We start from the raw sequence: 20,409 nt of genomic DNA, 5'->3' as shown, positions 1-20,409 counted from the left end.
AAGCTAATAAGATAGTTTTGCCATTAGAAGAAAAAACTTAAAGCACATAATACTCCATGCTGAAGGAGCAGGAGGAGGAGGAGGGAGAGGAGGAAGTGGGGGCAGGGGGAGAAAAGAAAAATGTTTAGAATAGAACTTTCTATTGTGATTAAAATAAACACGAATAAAATTTTAAAAGGAATTTCTATTGTTAACCTGAAATTTTTTATAGATTAGAATATAATTATATTGTGGGTATACAGTAATTATTATTTAAAGAGGTACTGTTGAAGTTTATTATTGGATTATGAAACCATGTGTCTACAACTTGGGATGTAGAGTTTTTTCTTTAAAAAGACCCTAAGATGACAAAATCAGCATCTCTGATCATGGTAAAAGTAGACAGATCCAGGTGGGTGACTCAGCTAATAGCGTCAGTAAGTCGGAGGGGCCAGGGGAGACAGCTCTGAAACATCTTGCCTTGTGGGCGCCTCAAAAAAAAAAAAAAAAAAGGACATCCAATTAGTTAATATGAGATGTCTCTCCAAAGTGGTCAAAAAGACCACAGTATCAATCAGGATACAAAGGATCCAGTTAGAAACATAGTGTGAAATCTATGATGAATTTGTATTTCAAATGTAAGCCTGGACATCAGCGGTATATAACAAAGGGGGAAATGTTGCCAAAACAATAGGAAAGAAAAGTGTTTTGACGGTTACATTTTTGTACTGGTTAGATAAGACTGGGGCTAGGAAGAAAAACGTCACTGATAGATCATGAGTCCAGGCCAATAGAGTCAAGCTTTAGACAAGAGACTGTTAAGAGAGCATAAAGATATAGGACCCTAGGCAAGTAGTCTCTATTTCCTCATCTGTAAAACAAGAGATATGAGCTAGCTCATCTTTAAGGTTCCCTTGAGCTCTTTTTGCTCTAAGATGGCACATATCAGAGCAATAGTTCCATGGAGTGAGCTCTTACGGTGCAACAATCAGGTCTTCCTGTTCACCATGCAATGGATTCTTGTTTGTGTCAAGCTGGCCCAGGGATTTAGGGAAGAGTAGAAATTGGAATGCTCCACCTTTCCTCAGCAAACTGGCAATGGTGATAGCAAAGAAGTATAACTGCCACCACACATATGGTAATTCCAATAAGGAAAATACAAGCCGATAAATTAAAGGAGCTAGTGGTGTGCTGATCTAAAAAAGGCAGGGGAGTAGGTCCCAAGAAACTGATGAGAGTCCAGGGGAGGGGAACATTTCCTTGGTGAATCAAACATGGTGCAGGGTTTGGGTCTCACCGTTGTAGGCTCCACCACTTACTTAGTCATTATACAGAAAATGGATTTATAAATCAGGGGCAGACCAGATTAACAAAACTCCCAAGATTTACATATAAAAGCAGAAAGCTAATTGATTTCCAGTGAGACTTACAACTGGATATGAAACCAGATATTCAAGTTGTCCAGCCTTATCCATGTAGATAAGCTACATGAAAAGCCAAACTATAATAAGAAGGTTGCTCTGTGGATTAGAGGAGTTCATAATGTGATTCTAATGTTTAGTGCTGTCAGACTCTGTTTACCAGGGACAGACATCTGCCACTTGGAATGAAACGATGAGATATGCACAAGGGCACCTGCCCCCTGGACAGGGTTTAGGTGGGCCAAGGCTGTGAGAAAAAACATAAACCTCTATAACCATTTCCTATCATGACTAGTATTGATTTTCTATAGATGTTAATTTTTCATCAAGCTACAATCTAATCCTGGTAGCCTGGGAGCAAATCTTATCTCTTTAAAATGATATTAGATATCTTTTCTTGATTCATAGTGCATGCAATCCAAAAAGTTTAACTCACACAATGGAATGTTATTTATCTTGTTTCCAAGGGTTTTAAGGAAAGCCAAATGGTAACCCATACTAATTAAAAATAATATTATTACTACTTAACATTTAGTGAGAGCTATATGTCAGGCATTTTTCTAAGTACTTAAATTATTAACTCATTTAATCCTCCCAATAATTCTATGAAGTAGTTATTATTATAGTACCTATTTTACAAATAAGGAAAGCTTAAGTAATTGCTCAAATAGTAAAGGCTGATCTGAGAGTCAAACCTAGGAGGTCTAGCTCCAGAACCCATGTTCTTAATCACAATGCTTTAATGTCTCTCAAGATAATAATAATGTGGACTCACTATAAAGGCTGGAAAAATCAATACCTATTTAGTACCAGTCCTGTGGCTTTTCTGTGATCCTGCTCAAACTAGTGTACCAATGGGCATCCTCTAGACTCTGGGAGCTAGGTAGGCTGGGTGGGCTGGGGTGGAGAACTTAAGTAGGTTCTAGACCCCAGAGTTTTGGTACTCTCCCTACCCCCATCCCTTGTTATCCAGGACCTCAAAACAAACATAAGTCCTGAGATTGCCTTACCTTGGATGTCCTTGACTCTCAGGGATATACCAAATCAGAGGCCTTAGGCTTGGGAACATTGCTTTATTACCCTATTTAAATAATTAAGTAGAACTGGTTCCTTAAAAAACAAAAACAAAAAAATGATCCAGCAATTCCACTTCTGGGTATAAACCCAAAAGAATTGAAAATTGGGTCTCAAAAAAATATATGTACACACATATTCAAAGCAGCAATATTCACATTAGTCAAAAGGTGGAAGTAACCCAATTGTCCACTGATGGATGAATGGGTAAAGTGTGGCATATTCATACAATGTAATATTATTCAGCCTTAAAAAGGAAGGAAATTCTGACACATGCTACAACGTAGATGAATCTTGAGGACATCAAGCTAAGTGAAATAAGCCAGTCACAAAAAGACAAATACTGTATTATTCCACTTATATAGGGTACCTAGAGTCATCAAATTTATCATCTTAGAAAGTAAAATGGTGGTTGCCAGGGGCTGGGGCGAGGGTGGAATGAAGAATTATTGTTTAATGGATACAGAGTCTCAGTATTGCAAGACAAAAAGAGGTCTGGAGATGGATGGTGGTGATGGTTGTACAACAATGGAATGTACTTAATACTTCTTAACTGTATACTTTAAAATGGTTAAGATAGTAAATTGTATGTTATGTGTATTTTGCCACAGTTTTTAAAAAATTAAGTGGAATTACTAATTGACACCTACTGATCTCTCCATACACACACACACACACACACACACACACACACAAAGGTCATCTTCTGTGGCGGACTAAATATTAGGTAACAGGCTCTATGTCTAGTCTCAAAATACTGAGATAAGGTGTGGAAAGCTCACAGGAATATCCGAAAACCAAATATATTTTTAAAAAATCATTATAATAAGTTTTTTAAAGTTCACAATTTATAGTTCATTTCAAGCTATTGTGTGGATTTATTTAGACTCTCGGTACTTAGCTATATCCTTATTTTTAGCAAAAGGTAAGTAGTAGAATTGGGAATTAAGAGACTTACTGAAAGTAGACCTAATTCCCATACGAATCTGCCACTTGCTAGTTGAGCATCATTGGCTGAGTTACACAACCTCCCTGAGCCTTTGTTTCCTCATCCTTAATATGGAAACACTAACTCCTAGGCCCTAGATTAAATAAAATAAGTAAAGAGCTTACTTACCAAGTGTCTAAAACACAGTAAACACTCATTAAGTGGTTGTTATTATTCATAAAATGTTAACAGAATAAGGATAGACAGTAGAAAGGGATAGAAAATGTAGGATCTTTCAAATTTTATCAACCCTATAAGTCTGAGATAGCTACTTTCTATAGGAAGTAAAGATATGTTACTAGAACTTGTGATAATCAGGTTGGGGGGAAGAAGAAAAATATGTTGATTTTAGTATTTTGCTTAAATAGTTAATAGTAGCAATGAGAAAAGCAATATGTCTGTGGTCATGGAAGATATTAAAATAATTGTACAAAATATTTTGTGGAACTTCTTGCCAATAAATTGGCAATCTAGATGAAATGCATGATTTACTAAGAAAAATATAAATTCTAAAATTGACTCAGAAGGAGAAAAAAAACCAAACAAGTCAATAACCACAGAATATAAAGATGATCAAAGATCTACCTCTAAAAATCTCAGCAAGTCCAGATAATTTTGTAAGCACATTCTACAACTTTCAAAGAAAAAACAGCATGGTAATTTTCTATTATTCAAACTATTCCAGAGCATAGAAAAAATGGTGAAATCTTCTCAATTCATCTTACAAAGCTAGACTAATCCTAATATCAAAACTAGATAAAGATAGCACAAAGAAGTGAAACTGTGGACCAGTCTTATACATATAGATTCTGAAATCGTGTAAACAAAATATAAACTAACCAAATCTAAGAAGTAATAAAATAGTCAAATAGAGTTTATTCTAGAAATGTAGGAATGATTTAGTGCAGAAAAAATATAATTCATCACATTCACAAATTAAAAGATCCAAATCTATAAGATTTTAGCATTACATCCCCCAAAAAAGCATTTGATAATTTCAGCAGTCATTCTTAAAAATCATAAAGAAATAGGAAATAAAAACTGGTAAAATACCAAAGACATTTCCATTAAAATAGAAACAAAGAAGAGAAGCCTACTATCCAATTTTTCAACACTGTTTTTGAGCATCTAGCTAATGCAACAAGATAAGAAAAATAAATAAATGTAATATAAATATTGGAAAAGATGTAAATTATCATTACCTCAAATACTACGATGTGTATTGTGACAATAAGTGTAGCCTTAAAACAACAGTTAGCATTAATAAGAGATCCCAGTAATGGGAAATAATATAGAATAAGTAAAATTTTAAACCCATAGCTTTTCTTTAGATTATCATAAACAGGTAAAAAAATTTTTAAATAGAAAGACTCCCATTCACAATGATGTTTAAAAAACAAGGTGTATCCTTTAATTGAGCACTAAACTTTTTTCCTGAGATAAGAGTACAGATTAAAAATTTGTTTTAATCTTTGAAGAATAAAGGTCCTATCGTAAAATAGTTCACCCTATCTACTCTACCTCAGTGTGTAATCATAAAGTTATGTAAAGCTAAAATTAATCACAAAGAAAAAACCCAAAGATTTGAAGGTTAGTGTTTCAACGCTGAACCAGTTCATTTGGATATTAAGTACAAGCGTTAAACCATAGCATAGTCTATGGATAACATGCTAAAAAACTTTTTATATTGTAATAATTATGTTGCTAGAGAACAGTGGTATTAAATTATCATTACCAGAACTGAAAATTGTTTATTTTATATTTATAATACTTTTGACATGTTTTATTAACATTGGGTTCACTTCCACTTCAAATAATAAAAATAATAGTGCACAGGACTCAATGTTTTGGTTTGTTAATTAATAAATATTGACAAATTTGGGGAAAAGAAGCACATAGTAGGTAAAGTACTTGGTTTAAAATATCTGAAAAGAGAGATCTATTACGGGATAGTTTCATTAAAATCCTTTCTAACTAAAAAGATCCTTCACTCTTTGCATCATCACAGAAAATCAGAAAGAGGTACATACTACCATTGCAGCATTAACCTTGAGAAAATTCAGATTCTGCATTACTTTAGTAACCAAACCAGGTTATTTGCACAATAAATAAAATGTCTTGAAACCATATGGATCCTTTATTTCAGGGATAAGCACTCATTTGAAAAATTAAAATAGGAAAAATAATACTACTTAAAATGAGTTAAGTGCCATGATCAACATTAAAAATTTTGAATTTGCAAGAAAGTAGAAGAATGTATATTTTCTAATTAAAAGATTATTAAGGACTGGTTTCTTCACACACACACACACACACACACACACACACAAAGAAATTTCCCTAAAGGTTTATATAGAGTTAACTATTAGCTAATGAGGGTAGGGAGATAATTAATGTATCCATTAAAAAAAGCTCTATCTCTAAATATGATTCCAAAATTAACTTGTCAGGTTAATTCATTGGATGGAAAGGTGTTGAGTACCCACTGGGCACTAGGTACTTATCATTGTGAGACATTAAAAAATACTGCATTGGGCTTCCCTGGTGGCGCAGTGGTTGAGAATCTGCCTGCCAATGCAGGGGACATGGGTTCGAGCCCTGGTCTGGGAAGATCCCACATGCCGTGGAGCAACTAGGCCCATGAGCCACAATTACTGAGCCTGCACGTCTGGAGCCTGTGCTCCGCAACAAGAGAGGCCGCGATAGTGAGAGGCCCGTGCACCGCGATGAAGAGTGGCCCCCGCTTGCTGCAACTAGAGAAAGCCCTCGCACAGAAACGAAGACCCAACACAGCCAAAAATAAATAAATAAACCCAAAAGTTTAAAGAAAAAAAAAAAAAAAAGAATTACCTCTTTAAAAAAAAAAAATACTGCATTGGAAAAGGACATTTTTCACATGATTACATCTCAAATGTAATATGCTTTTTGTGGCTAAGAAGTAATTAATTATATTTAACACATTCAACACACAGAGCAAAATTCTGAGCAATCAAAACAATTATACACTTGAACAACTTGATTTTTAAAATTCCACTCACTATTCCCTTAAGTTGATTTCTACTCTGGTGCTCTTTCCCAGTTCTAAAAAAGGAGAATAAAGAAATTTCCTAAATAAGCCCTAATACAAAAGAACAGAAATGTAAGAGAAGGGATGTATTAGCTCTTGAATCCTTGTTTCCATTTGTTCTCAAATGTGCTTCTAATGTTCAATTTTCTCTTCAAAGAAAATCTTTATTTAGAAGAACAAAAAATACAATCATCTTTAGCATTTAAACAACTATATTGTTTAGCTCTTACTAGAGTTAGCAAAAGATTGAAACTGAGAAAAAATATTAAAACAAATCTTTATTCTAAGTTATATAATGCCATTCACCATAGTAATGCTCTGATACTTTGATATACAACTTTTTAAAATAAATATTACCAACAGGTAGAAAATTTTCCTTTGCTGTCTTAAGACAGCCCTGGGGGGAGTTTTTAGCAGTGTTTGCTCGTAACTTGAGTGTTGACTTAAATAAATGTCACTTCTGTCACTTAAATGATATTCTTATAGAAGGGTAATTTAATTGGGAAAAGAAAAATGCCATATTGCTTCTTCCTCCCAAGAAAAAAGGATGTATTCCATTCCTGAAGGGTCTCTAGCTATCTACCTATCTATCTATCTATGTATACATATATACATATTGATATAGATACAGATATGTATACACATATGTATGTATATATGTCCAACAAAGGTTTGACTTTGAGATCTCTCTTCCCCTTCTTTCTGATTCATTATTCTCAGTGTGACCCTCAAACTGTACTGCCTGTCACATTTATTCATTCATCAATGAATAATTGAGTACCTGAATGTATTGAGTACCTTCTGCATGCTTAGCTTTATGTCAGATGTAAAGGAAGATACAATATATACATATAACTGAATCACTTTGCTGTACACCAGAAACTAACACAACATTGTAAATCAACTATACTTCAATTTAAAAAAAAAGAAAAGAAAAGAAATATAAGACAGTCTCTGCCCTCTAGAATCTCTCTCTTCCAGCGGCAAGATAAAACACAATATATCATTAAGTAATTTATAAGACTAGTGCCAAAATCAATGGTACAGATAACATGCAATTTATATTTATGCAGAATTTTAGAGTTTCAAACACTTTCTCGTATTTAATCCTCAGAACAATCTTTTTAAGTACACATTATTAGCCCCACTTTTGCAATGAGAAACCTGACATTTCGAATTTTAAGTGGTGTACCTCAGTCAATAGATTATGAGTGGAAGGAAGAGTCAAGACATGAGCCAGGGTTTTCTGATTCTAATCCCAGTTCTCTTTTCAATTACAGCACAAGAAACCAAGGACTGAGGTACTTAGGGCAGCAGCCGGCCTTCTGTTAGAGGTGAAATTAAACTAAACCTGACAAACGTCCAAATTAATTTTATTCTGCAGATATTTGTATTTCAGTGTTACACACACAATCCAACTACCACTTCCTCAGTTTTAATGCTTTTTACCTGCTCAATAAGAGCTTTGCTCTCATAAATGGAGATGTCAAATACAATAAAAAGCTGGCCTAGCGGGATCGTATAAATCTTAAACCATAATGATAAATCTTAAAGGTCTGGTTTCAACTAATCCTTACACATTTTGTTTCCCCTCAGCGCCAGAGAGTGAAACTCGCCCCTACCCTTTTCTAGCATTCCTGCTCCAAACAACCACTTATTTTAAGATGTCAATGACTGACCCTACCCCAAATTCCACAGGTTCACCCCAGTCTTGCCACCGGACCCCAGCCCCTACCCAGATACCTCCCCCTCCTTCCCAGTGGTTACGATACCTAATTCGAGTTCTGCAGGTGCAGTCGCTATGCCGTTACACAGCACTGACATAAGATATGACCTTTCGACTCCGTCCTTGGGGACCTCCCGCTGGCCGCGCAGCGTAGGTCCAACCCCGAGAAAGGGGCTCCCGGCTCGGGAACGAAGCCACGGGCAGCACACAGTCCGAAGCGATGCCTCTGACAACTAGAACGATGCTGGGCGGCTGGGCGTGCATCACTCCGCCTCATACTCCTGCCAACTGCAGGGGACTTGGTCCGGCAACCAGTCCATCCCACCTCACAGGCAAGTCCGTGCCAGCCGGACCTTACGCAGGACCCCGATGACAGGTCCTGGACGGCGGCGGCTGCAGCAAAGCCAAGGCCACCCGCCCCCAGTGCCCATCGCAGCCAACCTAAGACCCCCTAGACTGGACCGCAGAGAAGCGTTTCTATGGAAACCCCCTAGGGATCACGTGACGCACTAGGAGGACCAATCGCCTCTTACCTCTGCCCGCGGCACCGCTTTCTGCCCTCCCTCCTGCCCCGCCCCCTCCCGCCCCCGCCTCCTTCGCCCCGCCCCGCCCCTTTCTTGCAGAGAGTCCGCACCTGCGCACTGCGTCCAGCGTGCTCCCTCCCTGGCGCGCTCCCCTCGGAGGAGAGCGGGGGCGGCGTAGGAGGCTCAAGAAGAGCGTGAGCCTGAGGAGGAAGGAGCTCGGCCAGCGCGCAGGCCCAGAACCACCCGAGCCGCGGCTGCCGGCGACGCCTCTGAGCGGAAGAGGGAAGTGAAGGCGCCAGTCTGCGGGTTCCAGCTGGGCTGGGCTTGCTAAGGTAGAGGCAGCACCGAGAGGAGGCCTTGGCCACCGATCCGGATCGGGATGTCGAAGAACACGGTGTCGTCGGCCCGGTTCCGGAAGGTGGACGTGGATGAGTATGACGAGAACAAGTTCGTGGACGAGGAAGACGGGGGCGACGGGCAGGCCGGGCCCGACGAGGGCGAGGTGGACTCCTGCCTGCGGCAATATCCTTCTGTTCGCCGGCCTCCCCACCCCACCCGACCCAGCCCCTCTTCCGGGCCCCCGCTGCGGGCAGGGCATGAGGGCGGCGGGCCCCGGCCGGGGACCGGGTTCGGAGCTGCCCCCAGCACCCCCGTCTCTTTGGGTCCCCGGTTCTGAGAGGGCAGGGGGCTCTCCCATTTCTACCGAGTCGCCCCGAGACCCCAGGGTCCCGCCCTCGGAAAGTTGCCCTTCCCGGCGCGCCGTCCACGCCCCCGATTCCTCAGGTTGCTCCCGGAGTTCTCGGCTCCCGGGAACCCGCGGTGCCGGCCGCGCCCTCGCGGCGCTGGTGCTGGTCAGTCGGGCTGTTGGCGGGGCGCTGAAGTTGTCCTCCCAGAACCGTATTTACCGGAGTCCCATTAGCACCCATGTCTGATTGGGAGGAACGGGCATCTTTCTTCAGTGATGTTCTTTTAATTGTGATGGTAGTTTTGTTTTGGCCCCGTTAGGATAGTTTACTTCATGCCGAGAGAGATGGGGTGGTTTGCAGAATTGAGGCCCCTCTGTCCGTGGCCTTTTTTTTTTTTTTTTTTTTCATAAGAGAAAGGGATTTGGCAAAATATAGATTGCACAGAATTTGTTAACCGGGGGAAAGGGAGTGAGTACAAAACCACCAAAACTGCCCAGAAGGAAGCTGGGAGCCTTTCACCTGCTAAGCAAAGGACAATAGAAAGAAAACAAGGAATGCATGTAGAGAATCCCTGGAAATATTTAAAATAAACCCCAGTGAGTAAAATAGAAGGCGAATCATTTGTACAAAACAGAATCATTTTGTAATGCTGGACTCGTTTCCATTTAGTTAAAATGTGGCTGTCAGTTCCTGATTGTTGTTTTTGCATATTTAAATATTCATTACTTTGAGGACGCATTTGCATCAGATCTCTTTTAGTAAAATGTAAATGTTGCAATAACCAAAGCTGTAGTTTTAGAGATTCTCAATTACGGAATTCACTCATTTCTAATTATTCTTGGGTGTATTCATAAGGTTAGGAAGCCTTGTTAGACTCTTTCCTCATCAGTGTCCTATTAAATTAAATGGGGAAATGTATGAGTGAAAATACTTGGTAGCAGCCATAGCTGGTCTTAGAGGTACCTAAAATACAGCATTAGACATTTATCAACATACAGATGTTTCTTTGATTTCCATGACTTTCCCAACCAGCTGTTGCTGTTTTGCATTATTTAAATACTTAAGTGTTTGAGGTCTTATAAATGAGCCAATCTGCAAAAGGCATGCTTCTCTAGAAGTCCATTAAGCCTTGAAAATAACAGCCTACCACCAACCATAGTTTTTTTTGGTCAGACCTTTTTCTTCAGAACATAAGTGGTGAAGATTATTCTGTGTAAAAGCATTCTTGGTGGTGCATAAATGATGTTTTGTGAGACTAACTTATTTTAGGTGACATGGGATGACTCTTAAATGCTACTGCTGTATCCATATAGTGAATCTGCTTTTTAATCAATTCATCTTAAAATATAAAGATATTGTCTCTTCTACTCTTGTTACAAGAAGAGACAAGCCTTGTTCAGGCACTACAAATGGAGGAACAAGTGAACTCTGTGTGGTTTTCCTTTTAGGGGAATGCCTGTACGTTCTGACGGTCTAATTGGCCTTCTGTTTCTCATACTTGCTAACTCACTGATGCTTTCAAAGTGAGACTGAATTTAATAGGTGTGGCCTAAGACAGTTTGAATGACCTTTATGAAATAGAGAAAATATCCAAAACAGAAAAATTAAGCTGCCACCTAAGGGTCATTGAATTATTATATCTTCTATAATGCCTCTTTTCATCAATATTGAGAGATTGCTAATGTATATCATTCAGATTGCTAGAGTAATCTGCTAGCACTTTCTACCAGCATTTCAGTTAATATAGAATATAATTCTAGTTAAAGTTTGGTCTTTATTTTTCCAGTTAGAATCACATAAAAAGATGTATTTTGGTTGAGGATAGGCTATTTCATTTTGGTGTCTAATAATTCTGATATATATTTTAGAATTTTAAAAAATATCACTCTGGATAATGTTTGCATACGTGTCTTACTGGAAAATGAAAGGTTATCAAGGTGTTCAATTACTAATTAGAACCAAGCATGAAACAGTTTTTGCTTTATTTTTTTAAAATTTAGTGTTCTCTTTTGTTTTCAGTATTTTACCTATGATGGACATCCTTGAAATCAACATGTTGCATTTTCCAGTATTGAACATAGCAGTCATACTAATTTTTCTTTCTATGCATAACGTCAACTCTTAAGAACCAGTGGTTCCTGGGAGTTACAGCGCTTTCCTGAAGGCTGCCCTTTTTGCTATCCCCTTAACCTCCATCACAGGAAACATGACAGCTGCCCTACAGGCTGCTCTGAAAAACCCCCCTATCAACACCAAGAGCCAGGCAGTGAAGGTGAGTCACAGACAACACGCGATCTCTGCTGATATCTTAGCATTCTTACCAAAATCCTCTGAAGTGTCACACAATCAACAAATATTTTAACTATTTACTATCTTTGACATAGAAGAGCTTACAATGTAGTTTGATAGGTAGAAAATTTATATATGAAAAAATAGCACTCTAACATTGAGTTGTGATAATCCTGCATGGTAGACACACTAAGTTCAAACATTGGAGAGATCTGTGTGTTTTTTGGGGAGGCCACTCAGGTTGAATTTGAGCAAAGGCTTGAAGAATAAAACTTTCACAAAATAAACAGTTTCTACTTGCTTTTTAAAGATTTTTTTAAAATTCTACCATTTTCATAGAATTAAATTCTAATATTTAATTCTGTTAAATATTATAGAAAACTCAGAAATGTGGGGGAATAAAAAAGTAATCATCCATAATCCCACCGCTGACCCATAGATAATGATTATTTTTTGGTTTTGCTATATGCTTATAGAGTTTTTCTATGAGTGTTTTTTTTTTTAATGAAAATGGAATTTTATAACCTGCTTTTTCAACTGTATAGCAGCATACATGAACGTCTTTACTTGGCAATAAGTTTGTTTCTGCAATATCTTTTTTAATGGCTGCATATAGATAATGCTGCAGTTTAGTTATATATAATCTTTTGTCATATATTTAGATAATTGACCTTTTTTTCTGTCATAAACAGTACTGAAATGAACAATTTTTGGTAAATTCTTAATTGTTTCCTTTGAATAAATTTCTAGAAGTGAATGGCTGGATTTTAGACTGCACATTTTTTTAAGGCTTTGGTGCATATGGTATTGCCAAATTGCCCTTCAGAAAAGTTGTATAATTATATTCCCTGTAGCAGTCTTTCAGTAATTCTTAAGAACCTATTTACTTATTTATTGTTTAAAATGAAGCCCAGAGCATTGACCCCACTGTCCATAGCTATTCATACATGCTAGGAGCCCCAAGAATCTCCTTAGTTGAATACTAGTAAGTAATAACTAAGGTAAATGCATAATAATTATCTAGACCACATAATCATTTATGAGGGGAAATACTTCTTTGGTTTTTAAAAGTGAATAATGTCATTGAAATTTCAGTTTTACCACCTTCTGCTTTTATGTGGGTGGTTTTTTATCATAGCTTTGGATGGGAGGTTATAGCTCTGGGTGCAAGGATATTTTTCTAAATAGGGTAATTTCATAGTCTTTAAACTGAAGATAACAACAGGTGGTAGAAACATACTGTAAAATCTGACCAGTTGGAATGCTGAAGGTATCACTTTGTGTTGAATAGAAAGAGAAACGTTGAAAGGGGAAATGAAGTGTTCCCTGTGCTTGGCTTGAAGGGTAAAACAATAACTTTGCTGTTGGAGCAGCCTTTTATCAAAGAAAAAAGATCATTATGAATGAAGATCACTATATCATATCTATAGTCAAGTGACTATAGATATGAAACAAAATAAGTTTTAAAAACTTAAATTTTTGTTTATTAATAACTTATTTCTGAAGGATGGTTGATGGTAGAACTGCAATTTAGTTTCCTCTTTTTTTGTTTTATATTTTTTTTTTAAGATCAAGAAGTGAAATATATTGATATAATAAATTGATAACTTATCACATCTGTCTGTAAGCAAATCCTTTCGGCTCTACCCTCAAATATATCAAGAATCTGTCCACTTCTGACCACCTCCGCTGCTACCATGCTAGCCAAAACCGGCCTGTCTTATTGCAGTAACTTCCAAACTGGTCTCCCTGCTTCTGCGTCTGCCTTGTCTCGTGCTCTCCCCGCCCTCCTCCAACCCCACCGCCCCCGGCTTATTCTCAACATGGCAGTCAACTGGTCCTGTTAAAGTGTAAGTCAGATTATATCCCTGTTCTTCTCAGAACCTCCCAGCACCTTCTCACCTCTCTGACAGGAAGCCGAAGCCCTCACCAGGGCCTGCAGGGCTTACGCGCTCTGTCTTCCCACTACCTATCTGACTTCCTGTCTTCCACTCTGCTCCAGCCACGTTGGGTCTTCTTGCTATTCCTTGAACACACTGAACACACACTGACAGCAGTTATCCTTTTCTGTGTCCGAAATACTTTCCTCAAGTATGCCACAAGTTTCCTCTTTCCTTCAGGTCTTTACTCAAATGTCACATTCTCAGGGTGGCCTTTCTAAGACTGTAACCCCACACACAAAAATGAGTCTAAATGATGTTACTTATTTACCCCCAGGATCGAGCAGGCAGCATTGTCTTGAAGGTGCTCATCTCTTTTAAAGCTAATGATATTGAAAAGGCAGTTCAATCCCTGGACAAGAATGGTGTGGATCTCCTAATGAAGTATATTTATAAAGGCTTTGAAAGCCCCTCTGACAATAGCAGTGCTATGTTATTGCAGTGGCATGAAAAGGTAAGTTATGAATTATACACTTATATGACTGATTCCTTTGTAATGCAGAATAACAATGACAACCTCTCACCTAAATAACTATTTTGACTTTTTGGTTATACATCTTTGCTATTACAAATAAATGCATGAAAATGAAAGTTCAGATTTATGCTTACTAGCCTTGGTCTTAAGAGATGCTGACATGCAACACTTCAGTTTATTCAGTAATGATTATTGTTTATTAAACACAATCTTGAACTTCAAACTAAATCAAAACTTTGAGAAGAAAATAAGTAATAAAATCACGAATTCTTTAACAATGGCCAAAAGGTGGAAACAACCCAAGTGCCCATCAACAGATGAACAGATAAACAAAATGTGACACATACATACAATGGAATATTATTTGACTGAAAAAAAGGAAGTTCTGATACATGTTACAGCATGAATGAACCATGAAAACATTATGCAAAGTGAAATACGCCAGACACAAAAGGACAAATGTTGTGTGATTCCACTTATATGAAACATCTAGAATAGACAAATTCATAGAGACCGGAAGTAGATTAGAGATTACCAGGGGCTGGGGAGAAGGGAGAATAGAGAGTTATTGCTTAATGGGTACAGAGTTTCTATTTGGAGAGCTGAAAAAGTATTGTAAATAGATAGCAGTGGTGGCTGTACAATATTTTGAATGTAATTAATGCCACTGAATTTTACATTTAAAGATGGCTAATGTGGCAAGTTTTATGTTATATTTTACCACAGTTTAAAAAAATGGAATCGGAGGTGGGATCAAGAATTCTTACATTTTTTTTTTCTCTTTTCATGCATTTTGTTTTGCAATGTAAGCAGATGCTGGTATACTATCCGCCCCCCGCCCCCCCCCCAAAAAAATGGCTAAGGGGAATTTTTAGCTTCAGGTAAAAAGTTGGTAAGGTAATCTTTAATACCCAACTCTTATATTATATTGGTATAGATATAAGCAGTGTAACATTCAAATAGAACCAACCACAGGTAAGGTGTATATTCGCTAACATCTTTCAGTTACCAAAACTCAGTTTTTCAGAAGCTATTATCTGGGTATCTGAGTAAAAACACACATGTAAGGTATGAGTAGGTAGCAAAACTTCCTGTTTTACCTGGATCAAGTCACTTTATTCCTCATACGCTGTCAAATATAAAGAGCTAACATTTATGGATAGGATTATCATGCCTCCCAGTTTTCCCAAGACAGCCCCAGTTTATGCCTGTTGTCCCAACATAATTATGAATAGTTCCCTTTTACTCTACAGTGTATCAATTTGGAGAATAATTGATATAGTCATCCTATTCATGGAATACTTTTTATTCACCAGCTGCTGTACTTTTAGCTTATGTTTCATGTGATCCTTATAACAGTCCTATGAGATATATAAATATCTTTATCATCCTCAATTTACAGATGAAGAGCCAGCATTAAAACCTATCAGCCTAGTTTCAGTATAGTTTCAGGATCATAGCAAACATTGACTGAGCAGTTACTGTATTCCAAGCACTTTATAAATATTAACTCATTTAATCCTCATAAAAATGCTAGGACGGAATGCTTGCTATTCCCCTTTTGTAGGCTGGAAAACTGAGGCATGTGTTAAGTCTTCATTTCTTCCTAACAGCCACCAGTTTTTGTCAGTCTTACCTCCTACATACTTCTCAGATCATCCACTCAACCATCTCTAACATTTTGTTGCTATAGTTTCCTAAACTGGTCTCTTGGCTACCAGTTTTGCCTCCCTCAAATCTGTTCTCCACCCAGTCGCCAGAATGCTGTCTCTAACTTCCAAATCTACCCTTGTGAATCACCTGCAGAATCAAATCCAAGTTCCCAGGTCGAGCCTCATCTTCCATGTTGTTCTTTCCCTTATGCTTCAGCAGTAAACATAATAATGTGTTTTCCCTAAACACACCATAATGTTTCACACCTCTATACCTTTGCTCATGATTTTCTCTCTGCCCCAGTGCCTCTTTACCCTCTATGTCAGTCTGTCACCTACTTATCCATTTAATGTATCGTTTTCTCCAGGAAGCCTTCCCTCACCATTTCACATTCCTCTATGCCCTCAGGTTGGGTATATGCCCCTCCTTGTGCTTTTATAGCACCCAAAGCATAGCTCTGTCATTTCATGTATTATATTATATTTAAATGATCTGTTTATATGTCTGTCTCTTCTCAGTAGACTCGAATGCTGTATTTGTTCACTTTTGTACCCCCAGCATCTAGCACAGTACCCAGTACACAAAGGTATTCAGTAAGTGTTTCCGACCACAAGTAAACCAGAGCTTCAGATTCCTAATTCTTAGTCATGACTTCCAATTTTCCAAGGCAAAATCAAAGTTCCTAAGTTCTTAGCTATTAAATAGTATTTTCTTAGCTTGCGAAAAGAAAAATCTGACAAACTGACTTGTCTAAACGGAACTTAAAATGGTTGATCCCAGTTTGAATTTCTTCCTGACACTGCTGAGAGCAGAACGAATGTCCAAAATTTATATTTGAGCACCTGTTTGCGGCAAAAACATCATGCTGCAGATCTTTAAGAACATATTATTATTTGAAAACAACACACTAGAATGTAAACTAGGATCTCACTAGAATGTAAGCACCTGAGGGCAGGGACTCTGAAGGTTTGTTTTTTTTTTTTTAATTACTGTATCCCCAATGCTAAGAACAGTGCCTGGCCCATAATAGGTGCTCAAGAAATACTTGTGAAAATTAGTGAATCCAAAATCAATTGCTGCACACATTCCCTTTAAGAAAAATGTTTTTGGAAGCAACCTAACTGTCCATCAACAGATGAATGGATAAAGATGATGTGGCACATGTATACAATGAGTTATTTGTAGCGAGGTGGATGGACCTAGAGACTGTCATACAGAGTGAAGTAAGTCAGAAAGAGAAAAACAAATACCGTATGCTAACACATATATATGGAATCTAAAAAAAAAAAAAGAAAACGGTCAGAAGAACCTAGGGGCAAGACGGGAATAAAGATGCAGACCTACTAGAGAATGGATTTGAGGATATGGGGAGGGGGAAGGGTAAGCTGGGACAAAGTTAGAGAGTGGCATGGACATATATACACTACCAGACGTAAAATAGATAGCTAGTGGGAAGCAGCCACATAGCACAGGGAGATCAGCTCGGTGCTTTGTGACCACCTAGAAGGGTGGGATAGGGAAGGTGGGAGGGAGATGCAAGAGGGAGGGGATATGGGGATATATGTATACGTATAGCTGATTCACTTTGTTATACAGCAGAAACTAACCATTGTAAAGCAATTATACTCCAATAAAGATATTAAAAAAATAAAAGAAAAAAGAACAATGTTTTGCTTGGTGTGAGAATTGAGCCTTTATGATTCTGCCAACATTGACACTTTGGTTTGTGTTTAGGCACTTGCTGCTGGAGGAGTGGGGTCCATTGTTCGAGTCTTGACTGCAAGGAAAACCGTGTAGTCCGGCAGGAACTGGATATCTCCCATGGGGTGGGAGTTGCTGGTACAAAGACCAAAACAACCAAATGCCACCGCTGCCCTTTGGGTAGCATCTGTTTCTCTCAGCTTTGCCTTGTTTCCTTTTCATATCTATAAAGAAGAAAATTACATATCAGTTTTCCTTTAATGAAATTGGGATAAAATAGAAGAAATGTTTCAACAGGAACGTCTCATTTTCTCAAAATGATTTCAGTGATGTGTATACCAGTCTGTACATAGCATAATTTACATTCAAGTTTAATTGTGCAATTGTTAACCCCTGTTGGCTGGTGTGGGGGGTTTTTTTGTTGTTTGGTTTTTGGGAGCGGTTTTTTGGTTTTGTTTTTGACTAATAGTGAGAAATTTAATCAGAATTTGAGGCCGATTTCCTAACTCATTGCTAGCCAGGAAATGATCTTTATAAAAAATTTTTGAGAGACTGGCAGCTATTAACTTTGCAAAACTGGACTGTACTTCCCTTATTTAAATGAAATGTGTTCCTGGAACAAGTGGCGGCTGAACACCACAACTGAGTTCCAACTGTTTCTGCTCGCCTCCGGATTATGTGAGTTTAAGTACGCTTCTCCCTCTCAGCATCCAGTAATCGTGGCCTCTTGATTTCTTTGTGGTCACCCAGGGTACAGAGCAAGAAATCTTGCTCTACACAAATGTATCTGTAAAACGCCAGACCCTGTTTGGCATGAGCATAAAACTTTTTTTTCTAATGATATGGCCCTATATGGGGAAACTACTCCAAATCAGGAAGGATGTGGAAACTATGATGTAGTTGAAACTCTGGGCAGCCTCTGAATGAAATGCTATTTTCTTTAGAATTATAGTAGCTGCCTTCGACATTATGAGATATATAACTAGTATTTAATATGTCCTATAAATGTCCTCAGTGTTTTTCAGGGTAATTATTGGGATCTCAAAAGATTTGGTTAGGATCCAAACACATACACATTCTGTATTTTAGCTCAGTGTTTTTTAAAAAAAAGAAAATGCCACACATCAAAAAGTGTTCACTTTGTTGGACAAACCAAATCGGTTCTCAAAAAATGACCGGTGCTTATGAAAAAGTAATTATTCAGTAGCTCTAAAACAAATCACCTGAATGCTTATGACCATGAGGGAAATCAGACTGTACCTAGTATTTACATTAGGCACCAGCGTCATAATCACTGACTTGTGTGAAAACTGGTGCAGAAATTCTGTAAACTCTTTGCTGTTTTTGATACCTGCTTTTTGTTCTGTTTTGTAAAAATGATAAACTTCAGAAAATAAAATGTCAGTGTTGAATAATTTATTTTTCTCTTACTTTAATACTTATGAATGCATAGTTAATGAAGAGGAAAGAGTTCCTGTTTTACCACCAGGTTATTATACTCTTTGACAAGAGCTAATTTTGCGTAGAAGTTTTATAAAACTACTTTATTCAAATATAAGGTAGTAGAGAAGAGGAGAGAGTCATTAATAAATATTAATAATGAAGCCTCTGCAGTGATTCTGTAGCCCTCTGGATGTCCGCTGAACACCTGTAGTGTCACTGCCCAGAGACCTAGTCGAGATTGTGCAGATTAGCCCAGCAGCTGCAGTCGTTTATTCCCAGCTTCTGAACTCTTTCTTACACCTCACATCTACTGTCCTTACCTACTCAAGGCAACCTCTGTTTGCCTTCCCACTGCACCTGGCTAGATTCCCGCTTTAAAGCTTTAGAAACTTGCAGGCAATTCAGAGGGCTATAAGTAAGAAAAGCTAAGCTATAGCTATTAGAGGTGGTCAAATAGGTATAACATAACCACATACAAACTTTAAAATGAAAACAGAAGTGATATTGCAGTACTTTTTCATAAAATCCTTCTTAACATCACTTTCATGACTATAGTGTTGGGGAAAATTCCGGAGTTCCATATTTTATAGTCACAAGAATGGGTGTATTCGAAATTTGCCAACAGCTTTACTCAACGGAGATAATTAAAATATGTAACAGAACAGCACAGGGGCTGAGTCAGAACGGACACCAGCTGGAAACAAGTGGTTCAACTGATGCATCTCCGCTAAATGTCAGCCCAGGTGATACTGACACAGCACCGTCGTGGTGGAAAGAGGGGGTCTAGTCAGCATGAATTGTGGAAAAAAGATGTAAATGCTAAGGGACACTCTGGGCACCCATTCCCTTCTACTTGAATCTCAGTGGTTTGTTTTTAACTATTTCTGTGTGTTTTGTTTTTGCCACTTTTAAAGGGGAAAAAATGGCACACGTACCCTTTGTTGGTCATTCAATAAGAGTACTGTTTAGGTAACTTATCGAATGTCATACTTGATACTAGGTATGATGATGTGTTACAGAATTCCATCAACACACAGGTGAAATTCATCTGTAGATGGGACAAATTAACTGAATATTTTTTAAGCATGAACTGTGTTCCCCATGATCACAAAGGACACAGTGGAAAAGTAATGTTCATCTTGCTCACAAGTTGCTTTCAGCCTAATTGCGAAGTAATTAGTATTTGTAAGTGCAGTTAATCAGTGTTGAGGCAGTAGCGAGATCAGAGTAGACTGGAATAAAGTGAGACAGATCAGTCAGAACTAGGTCGTGCACAGGCAGAAGGGGCAGGTCCAACTGAAATGGACGGAGTAGAAAGAAGAGAAAGTCGAAGTAGGTTTAATTGTCACTGTCCTTATGGTTTTAATGTTTTTAACAAAGTTATAGACTGAAATTTATTAAGAGGATTAGGTTGTGGTAAAGTATCTCCATGGGGCATTCAAG

The 20,409-nt window shown here is 38.1% G+C and overlaps 2 protein-coding genes across 3 annotated transcripts in view; one reads left to right on the top strand and one right to left on the bottom strand.

Moving 5' to 3' along the window:
* The window catches only part of RGL1 (ral guanine nucleotide dissociation stimulator like 1), a 298,327-nt gene extending 289,603 nt beyond the window's left edge, over window positions 1-8,724 (bottom strand). For both annotated transcript variants that reach the window (XM_059937720.1, XM_059937734.1), the window contains exon 1: window positions 8,302-8,724. The gene's annotated coding sequence lies outside the window, so the exon portion shown is untranslated. The remainder of the gene's footprint in view (window positions 1-8,301) is intronic.
* Window positions 8,725-8,924: 200 nt separating this feature from the next.
* ARPC5 (actin related protein 2/3 complex subunit 5) lies at window positions 8,925-18,938 on the top strand. Its single transcript, XM_059937709.1, has 4 exons — window positions 8,925-9,302; window positions 11,666-11,737; window positions 13,972-14,148; window positions 17,557-18,938. The coding sequence occupies exons 1-4, from the start codon at window positions 9,159-9,161 to the stop codon at window positions 17,617-17,619; spliced, it is 456 nt and encodes a 151-aa protein (XP_059793692.1). The 5' UTR covers window positions 8,925-9,158; the 3' UTR covers window positions 17,620-18,938.
* The last annotated feature ends 1,471 nt before the right edge of the window (window positions 18,939-20,409 follow it).

Source organism: Balaenoptera ricei, chromosome 1, assembly GCF_028023285.1.
Source record: "Balaenoptera ricei isolate mBalRic1 chromosome 1, mBalRic1.hap2, whole genome shotgun sequence".
NCBI classification, from domain to species: domain Eukaryota; kingdom Metazoa; phylum Chordata; class Mammalia; order Artiodactyla; family Balaenopteridae; genus Balaenoptera; species Balaenoptera ricei.
This window is presented reverse-complemented; position numbering and strand designations above follow the sequence as displayed.

What these genes read in the sequence shown, in the direction of transcription:
- ARPC5 (XM_059937709.1), top strand. Translation starts at nt 9,159, where the DNA reads ATGTCGAAGAACACGGTGTCGTCGGCCCGGTTCCGGAAGGTGGACGTG. An exon ending in CCAAGAGCCAGGCAGTGAAG is followed by an intron (nt 11,738 to 13,971) that starts GTGAGTCACAGA and finishes ATTTACCCCCAG; the next exon opens with GATCGAGCAGGCAGCATTGT. An exon ending in TATTGCAGTGGCATGAAAAG is followed by an intron (nt 14,149 to 17,556) that starts GTAAGTTATGAA and finishes GTTTGTGTTTAG; the next exon opens with GCACTTGCTGCTGGAGGAGT.